The 9157-nt window shown below is 43.5% G+C and overlaps 1 protein-coding gene across 1 annotated transcript; it reads right to left on the reverse strand.

The window, feature by feature from the left end:
* Positions 1-4767: 4767 nt before the first annotated feature.
* LOC114035897 (G-protein coupled receptor 135-like) lies at positions 4768-7111 on the reverse strand. Its single transcript, XM_027852282.1, has one exon. It carries the CDS (start codon positions 7109-7111, stop codon positions 5390-5392), a length of 1722 nt encoding a protein of 573 aa, XP_027708083.1. The 3' UTR covers positions 4768-5389.
* Between the last annotated feature and the right edge of the window lie 2046 nt (positions 7112-9157).

A 9157-nucleotide genomic window follows, 5' to 3' on the forward strand; every position in this document is an offset into this window, starting at 1 on the left:
CAGTAAATGGGTGAGGCCTCTTCCCTGAAATTACTAGTTTTGCCAGATGTTTTCACCCCAGATGGATAGTCACAAAAGTAATTATGTTGGATCTTTGTTCTGGATGGGAAGAATTTGCAAAAGGAGTGCTGTCAACTTAAAATTTCAGGAAATGCCAAGCATGTAGCACCACCATTTGGGGATTTACACTGTGATTGCCTTCATAATCTTATAGTCACACATGTTTCTGTGAGTGGGATCATCACAAAGAATACCTAGGCAATTACTGCTGCATAATTAAATTTCAATCTTTTTGCAGCCAGTTTTCTTAGTCTTTGCTAGTCCTTTTGTTTATGGGTTGAAAAAGGTCCTTTAAGGCGATTGCTAAATCAAGCAGAAATATTTGGCAAACTTTGTAAACTGCTTCTTATTTTGTTGAATCTGAAAAACTTCATATTTGAGGCTAATTTTTATTTCATCTGTACATGTGGGATTGTATATGATCATAGAGCATTGGTTGTTTTGAAACTTTACTGTACAAAACTGGGAAAGTAAGTCAAAGGACCTTGCTTATGCCTCCCTAGAGACTATAGAGAGCTGTTCTAAATTTAGCACAAAGACCTGTATTTGGGATAAGGACCGTGTTAGAAAATATACCATTGACTATGTGCTGGGGATGGCAAATTGCCAATGAGGAAATGTGTAAAGGGCCTTTGGAGCAGGCCCAGACCACTTAACATGGAGGTATTTCTAAAGGAGCTTGGCTGAGCATGCCCAAATCTCCTAACATGGAAGCACTCTGCATGCCCTTCCTACAGGGGTTGGCATAGCCTCCTTTGATTGGCTGAAAAGATGGAAAGGCTATATCTTTAAAACTGGCCAGACTGAGATAGTCACTCTTTACGGCTTTTGTGGCTTTTTTTTTTTACATCCAGAGGACGAAGATCACAGTTCCCCCACAGAGTAGATGCCATGTGCTAAGCTGATGAACTTCCTTCCCCTGCTCCCTGTTTTACCCCAGCTCCAAAGATATGAGCTTAGGGGTGTCTGTTTCTCCTTTGTGTTGTTTATCCTTCTCAGTTTCAGGTGCCAAGGTGATCCTCGCCAGACCAGATGAGGGAGTTCAAACTTTATGATCTTGAAGCCAGGAATCAAGAGAAGATATTAAAGCCGGACAGCCTAGCAAGGAAGCCAGGAGAAACGAGGGTATCCAGAACTTGAGCTTGAAGACAGATTTTGGACAGGTAATATAGGAATAGGAAAGAGCTAAGCTATGAACCTAATCCCTTTCCCCTCAGAAACTGAGGTAGTACTGGTTTTGAAGAAGGGAGGAAATTATGCCTCCCACATGTCAGGGACTAAATTTATATATTTGTGATTATATCTTTTGAATTAAGTATTCTTTTTGTATAAGCTAATCTTTTAGTGGCTAAATGGAGCTGGGGTACAGAGGACTATGTTCTATAAAAAGTAATTGCTCAAAACCCTCCGTTATTGAAAAAGAGAAATAATAATAGTAATAATAATAACAGTGATGATAAAAGTGATAATAGCTAAAATTTGTATAGTACCTACTATGAGCCAGGCACTGTGTAAGTTCTTTACAATTATTATCTAATTTCATCCTTACAACAACCCTGAGAGATAGGTGCTATTATTCTAATTTTACAGTTGAGGAAACTGAGGTATCCCCTGAGGCTTTTCTTCTTTAAAGATAAATAGCTTAATTCCTTTAACCTTTACTTAAAACATATACTTCTCTATCTCTGTAATTTTCAGTAATTATTATCTTTCAAGATTTCCCAATTTTTCCATATCCTTTTTAAAGTCCAAAGAACCCCTCAGTTGAAATAAAATACTCCATGGGGACAGCTAGGTGACACAGTGGATAGAGCACCAGCCCTGGAATCAGGAGGACCTGAGTTCAAATCCAACCTCAGACACTTGACACTTACCAGTTATGTGACCCTGGGCAAGTCACTTAACCCCATTGAATAGCCCAAAAAAAAAAAAGAAAAGAAAAGAAATGAAACATTCCAGTAAGAGTCTGATTAATGAGAAGTGTAGCAGGATTGCTTTCTGACTCTTGTACAGTATCCTGCTTTTACCAGAGACCAGTAATGTGTGGCCATTTCCCCATTCAGAGACAATGGATTCATCTCAATCCTTTTCCAAATTCTACTGTTATTTTTTCTCTACTCAATAGCACCTCCTGGAAATTCCTTTATCCTTTCCATGCCTACATTTACAGACTTAGTCCTCCAGCAAGAGATGAGAATCCTTCTGCTATATTGTAAGCCTCTTGAGGGCAGGACATAGTATCTCCAACTCCCCGAAATATAACACATGTTTTCTTATTGGTCATGAAGAACTAACGCAACTTGATGTTCTGAATTTGCCCACTTATCACCTTCTACCTTAAAGTCACCACTGTTTTCTCTATAGGCTGTTTTGACTTAACCTCCCCTTTTTGACATATGTGGTAGATAAAGGACAGATTAGCATGATCTTCTAGTATCAAAGCCCTTCACAGCAGCCTACCCCTTGTATTCCCAGACTCCCCAGATCATCGTCTTATATCTGTTTCTTATTAAGTTTCCTCTGCCCAGATTGATTCTTGTGAAGGCAAACTTGGCCTTCTTTTGCCTCAGTTCTTACCTAGCTTTTAACCACTTAAAGGATATTGCCTCGGACAAACTGAGACCTGGGAAAGACCTTAGCTTAAAAAGGACAAGATCTCCCACCATATCTGGGCCCATCACCAGTCATCCCAACCTATGTCTTGTCACTGGACCCTGATGACTCTGGAGGAGAGAGTGAGGCTGATGATTCTGCCCAGCTCTGACTCACTTAAATCCAATTCGCTTGTAATCACACCCTCCTGATGTCATTGGTCCTCTTCAAGAAGGAAGGATGAATAATAAATAACCACAATTTAGTTCCTCTCTGTGACATTTCTGCCTCCAAATTCTCTTCTCAGGCAGTACCGTATTTGTGAAACATCTCAACCTTTCCCCCACTTAACCAGTTCTCTTAGCTTCCTTTAATCCTTTATACAAACAGCTACTGAAATCCCTCTTTTGTGAAATCTCCCCTAACTGGGACAGCAATTTGTCCTTATGTGCAGCCCATGACTCCTTTTTAAATCTTAACTCCATTAAGTGAACTGAAATTCTTGCATCTACACAATGTAAGAATAATACTTCTGGTCACACTTGAGGCTGTTTTCCTCACTGTGGAAAGACCATAAGTTATGAGAAAGGGATGACTCCGTCCAATTCACTTTGTGCATGACTTAGCAAGGAACTAGAACACAGGTATCTTTAATACATACATCTAATAGTTATTCCTACCTTCATCTACTATTTTTATCTCATTTTCCCCAAATCTGTGATTTTATTGGCATGGGAAAACCCCTTGGTGGAAACTTTCAAATCAGCAACTCACGTATAAGTTTTAGTCTTAGGGAGTTTCCTGGGACACTGAGAAGGTCAGTGACTTGTCCAAGATCACCTAGCCAGTAGGTGTCAGAGGTTAAGGCTTAGACTCTGGTCTTTTGGACTCTGAAGTTAGCTAATTGCTACGTCATGATGCATGTCTCATTCACACAGAAAGGAAAAATAAACTACATTTGCAATTTTTGCATAAAAGACCATTTATTTTAGGTTTAGATTACAAAATAACGACATATACTGACTCCTCACAAACAAAAAATATTAAAACATCTTTTAGTATTGTATAAGAAAAAATACTGGATACTATTTCACATTTAAGTCTTCAGAAAGTAGCAGAAGGATGAATCTCATGCCTAATTTTAAATGTTAAATTAAGGCTACGAAGTCCTGAGCCTCTCCGGGGTGAAGGAAAAGAGGGAAGGGAAAAGAGAATAGGGAGAAAGAAGGGAATTGAGGGAGAAAACACAAAAGCATCTTTTAAAAGCTGAGTGCAATGGCATTTCATTTGAAAAGTTTCCTAGTTTGTGCTTTTTTTTTGGTATTATTTTAACTGTAGCCAAGCAATTAATTTTTAAAGAACTTTTCAGTAATTTCTGGATACATCTAATTAACCACTGGACCAGCATAATACAACTATCATTCCAGACCTGCAATTCAAAGCCCTTGAAACATGGCCAATTCACAGTTATTCTCTTTAAAGAATATGACCAAGACATGCCTGGAATATGAGTTGGGCTTTAAAATTAGAGTTATATGGACCATTTAACCATAAAGCAATGAGACTGACTTTTTTTTTTAATGTCAGAATGTCTACATTCAAATGACCTTTGTCTTTCAGAGTAGTCAACCTGGGAAGCCACTGAGTTCATCAAATTATGTTGCCACTGCCCCATTTCTAGAACTCCTCTTTTGGAATCTCCTTCAGAGCTAACTTATATGCTACACAACAAAACCAATATCATTACTTTATAATAATATAGATCAGCTATGAGGTTATCTCAGTCTGATCATTCACCATATTCATCATACTTGCTTATGACTTTATCCAGGAGTCATATCCACTTTCAAAGAATCCAGATTTGCAGCTACTAAGGATATTCAAAAGAATGCACTGTAAATTCTAAAGGTCATACCAAAGAAGGGAGCACCAAATAGGTTTTAAGTCTTCATAAGGTGACTACTTGAAAAGGCAACACTGAATTAGATGTGTATTTTGCAGTTTATCAAATCAGTTATATTTCCTTAGAGTCATATCTTTCAGTTTTTGTTCTTCCTGAACTGTTTTTTGCACCTAATATGTAAATATAATTTTTTCCAATTTCTAAATCTCCTCCAGGCAGGACTACTTCCCTCATAAATCCATAAAGACAGTAAGATATGTGAGGATAAGAACCGTTCTTTCCTTATATCCTATCCCCAAAATACATAAGTTGTATTTTCTATAAATTGGTAGATTCTGATTGTCAATTTTGTTAAATTCATTTAGAGGACAATCTTAACACAAGTTGATCCAAGTATCTAGTTTTCCATGCCATAGCTGGAGACCTTTTGTGCCTTTCAATAAATAGCAATAACCTCTTTCAAAGACATTGTATTTTTGTTTTTCACAGTGTGGTTCCTATACATATGGGCTTCAGGTGATCTGGTCTGGTATTTGGTTTTTGGTCTTTTTTTTTTTTTGGTACTTAAAATTCATGATGGTCAGTCAAGATGGTTTAATTTTTTGCAATTTACATCAGTCTTGGCACTTTTGCAAAAATGTAATTGTGTGAGTGTGTGTGTTTTAATCAGCCTTTCTGAAAATGGCAAGTCCTGCCCCCTCTTGTTTTCTTTCAGTATAAAATGTTTGGTTCTCAGGATCTCCACTGATCCTCAATGGAATTTCCCTAGTCCTAAAATGTAAAGGATGGAATATTCCTGTGGTTGCACTTGGTTCTATCCATGCACACACTGTTTTAGAGACTAGTATCTGCTGTTTTACCCTGCATGGCTACCTCAGATGCGGTGTCTGGTAGCCCATCTCGGCAGAAGAGTAGGGCTGGATTTCTACAAGCCCACATGGCCACATCCCCTCCTGCTTCGCCATTAGCAGAACTGCAAGAGGACACTCTACTGCACACGCCGAGCCTGTGGGCATAGCGTTCTCTGAGACGATTAGCAATGCTTCTGGCCTCCAGATTTCGATTGTGGCTAGACAAGTAGGCGGCTACATTTCTAGTCCTGTAACCTTCCTCCCGTTTGTGCCTCAGCAGTATGGAAATGTTGGGGTTGCGGATGGCGTAGATGAGAGGGTTTATGGCTCCATTTGCCCAGGCCATCCATATGGCCACGGTATTCAGGACCGGGTGGAATGGGGGTGTCTGGGCACCTGCAGCCCCGGCTGCAGCTGTGAACAGAACCAGGAGGCAGTAGGGTCCCCAGCAGAAAATAATGAAAACGATCATGATGAGAACCGTGGTCGCTGTGCGCATTTCTCTGTAGAAGCGCAACAGGTGGGCGTAGGTTGAAACCGGCCGTACCCTAATTTCCGACAACCTCACAGTCTTGCAAATCTGGCAGAGACAGAAGCACATGATCCCAAAGGGAAACAGGTAACAGGTCACGATCAGCCAGATGTTGTAGGTGGGACCCAGGCGGGAGGGGCCCGGGTAGGAAAAGTATAGGCAGCGGTGGAAACTCTGCTTCGGTTCGACTTGCGCATCCTCGTCCCATTTCCCCTCGGAGCCCCGCAGCAGATCCCAGGGGAAAGAGATACCCGCTGCCACGAGCCAAACGGCGAGCAAGAGCAGCAGGGCCCTGCGCCAGCCCATCTTCTTTCCGGGGTGCCTCACGATGGCGTTGTAGCGGTCCAGGGAGATGAGGGTCATGGTCAAGGTGGACACGATGCCGAAGCAGGAGCCGAAGAAGCGGCTGGCGGTGCAGAAGCGCTGCCAGGGCCGCGCGGCTGGGGGGCCGTCGAGGCCGCCGCCGTGGCGAGTGAAGAGGGCCAGGAAGGCGGCGGGCAGGCAGAGCAGGGCGGTGAGCAGGTCAGAGAGGGACAGCGACAGGATGAAGGCGTTGGTCACGGTTCGGAGCTGCCGGTGCTTCACGATCACCCCCATCACGGCGCAGTTGCCCAGGCTGGAGAGCAGGAAGATGAGCAGCAGCACGAGCGCCTGCCCCGCCACGGCCGCCCAGGGCTCCAGCAGCAGCCGCTTCGCCCCCGTCGCCACCGGGACGGGATCCCCGCTGGGGATGCTGCTGCCGCTGGAGATGCTGCTGCCGTTGATGCTGCTGCTGCTGGAGATGCTGCTGCCGTTGGGGATGCTGCTGCTGCCGCTGGGGATGCTGCTGCTGCTGCTGCTGGGGATGCTGCTGCCCGGCCCGGCCTTGTCGGCCCCAGCCAGGCCGCTGCCGCCGCCGCCGCCCCGGCTCCCCCGCGCCACGGCCGCCACGGTGGTAAAGGAGATCACGGCCGCGGGGAAGCTCGCGGCCGGGGCAGCGCCAGACGAGCCCAAGGCTGCCTCGGGGAGCAGGCTGCCCCCGCCGCGGGCGGAGCCCAGGCTCGTCAGGTTGCTCATCGGGGTGATCTCGGAGGCGGAGGGAGGGGGCGGCGTGGGCGTGGAAGGCGGTGGAGGCGGCGGCTGCGGCAGCGGCGGCGGCTCCTCCTCCATGGTGCTCCGCGAAGACCGGACCATTCATGCCTCAACTCGACCCGAGCCGAGGCTGCCCCTCTGAACCCTGAGGGGGGCGGAGAGGACGCCCCTTGGCCTACGGGGCAGGCAGCGGAGGAGGGAGAAGAGGAGGAGCCACGGCCCACCTGCCCATCGCCCCAGGACTGTCGCCACTGGGGGCTCTCGGAGCAGGTGACTGCAGCCGGCTCGGGCAGTTGCCAGGCCAACCGGGTGTTTACTCACAACCAGCGCGAGGAAGGGCTTTCTCTCACTCGCTTGACACACCCACTCCACACCTAACCCCTGGACCGAGCGAGACATGGGGCTGAGCTGATAATGGATGGGTGGTCTGACCTTGATCTTCCTGCAGTAGTCCTGCTTCCACACCTCTTAGGGCGAAAAGTACACCACCTTAAAACTTAGGAGGTGCTTACTACGTGTTTGCTGCATTGAATTGAATTTGACCAGTATTTGCCAGCCTTCTTTCAGTCTCTCTTGCTGAGTGGCAAATTCAGTTCATTGAATTCAATGCTTCACCTTCCATATGTGCAGAATAAAAATATAATATTAACTGACTCAAAAAAATGATTATGAAAGTCTTTGAGGTTAATCCCTTCAATAGAATGTAAACTCCTTGGGGGCAGGACCAGTTTTTCATCTTCAGTGCCTCAGCACATCGCCTAACAAAGTCTTTTTATTTTTACTAGGGTTGTTGATGATGGGCCTGAAAAAAATTAATTTCTTTAATTAACAGGCACTTCTTTCTTCATCTTCCCTCCCCTTGAGAAAGAAAAAAAGAAAACCCTTTTTTAACAAATGTGTATTATCAAGCAATATAAATTCACACATTAGTCATATTCAGAAATGTATGTCTCATTCTGCATCTTGACTCCATTACTTTTCTCATAAAAGGTAGGTAGCATTCTTAATCATGGGCTCTCTGGAGCTGTAGTTGGTTATTTCATTGATGATTTCAAAGATGTTTCTGCTCACTTCACTCTGCATCAGTTCATACAATTCTTCCTAGGGTTCTCTGAAACCATCTATTTCATCATTTATGTGTGTGTGTGTGTGTGTGTGTGTGTGTGTATGAAGTGTGTTTATTTTATTTTTTAAATATTTATTATTTATTTATTTTGAGTTCCAGATACTATTCCTCTCTCTCACACCTCCCCCCGCCCACTGAGAAGGCAAACAATCTATCAAATATTCATGTGAACTCATGTAAAACATAACTCTATATTAGCCATATCACAAAAGAGGAAGAAAATGATACTTTAGTTTGCACTCAGAGTTCATCACTTCTCTCTCTTGAAGTGGGTAGCATTTTCTTTTGCATCATGAGTCCTTTGTATCTTGCATCACTGTATGGATCAGAGTGGCCAAATCTTTCTCAGTTGATCACTATCACAAAGTTGCTATTACTGTGCACAGTAATCTCCCAGTTCTTCTCACTTGACTTTGCATCAGTTCATCAGGTCTTGCCCTGCTTTTTCTGAAACCATCCCCTTCCTCATTTCCAGCACAGTAGTACTCCATTATAGTCATTTGCCACAACTTGTTTAGCCATTCCTCAACTGACGGGCATCCGCTCAACTTCCCAATTCTTTGCCACCACAAAAAGAGCTGCTACAAATATTTTTGTACACATAGGTCCTTTTCCTTTTTCTTTGATCTCTGTGGGGTACAGATCTAGTAGTGGTATTGTTGGATTAAAGAGTATTCAAAGCTTTAAAATCTTTTGGGCAAAGTTCCAGATTGTTGTCCAGAATGGTTGTGCCAGTTCACTATTCCACCAACAATTCATTAATGTACCTCATTAATTCATTAATTTTCCCTCATCCCCTCCAGCACTTGTCATTTCTGATAGGTGTGAGGTGGTACCTCAGAGGTATTTTAATTTGCCTTTCTCTAACCATTTTTTCATATGACTGTGAATAGCTTTGATATCTTCTTCTGAAAACTACTTGTTTATATCCTTTGACCATTTATCAGTTGGAGAATGGTTCTTATTTTTTTATAAATGTGACTCAGTTCTATATATTTGAGAGATGAGGCTTTTTAAACTTG

Source organism: Vombatus ursinus, unplaced genomic scaffold (assembly GCF_900497805.2).
Source record: "Vombatus ursinus unplaced genomic scaffold, bare-nosed wombat genome assembly UNPS02009553.1, whole genome shotgun sequence".
Taxonomy (NCBI): Eukaryota; Metazoa; Chordata; class Mammalia; order Diprotodontia; family Vombatidae; genus Vombatus; species Vombatus ursinus.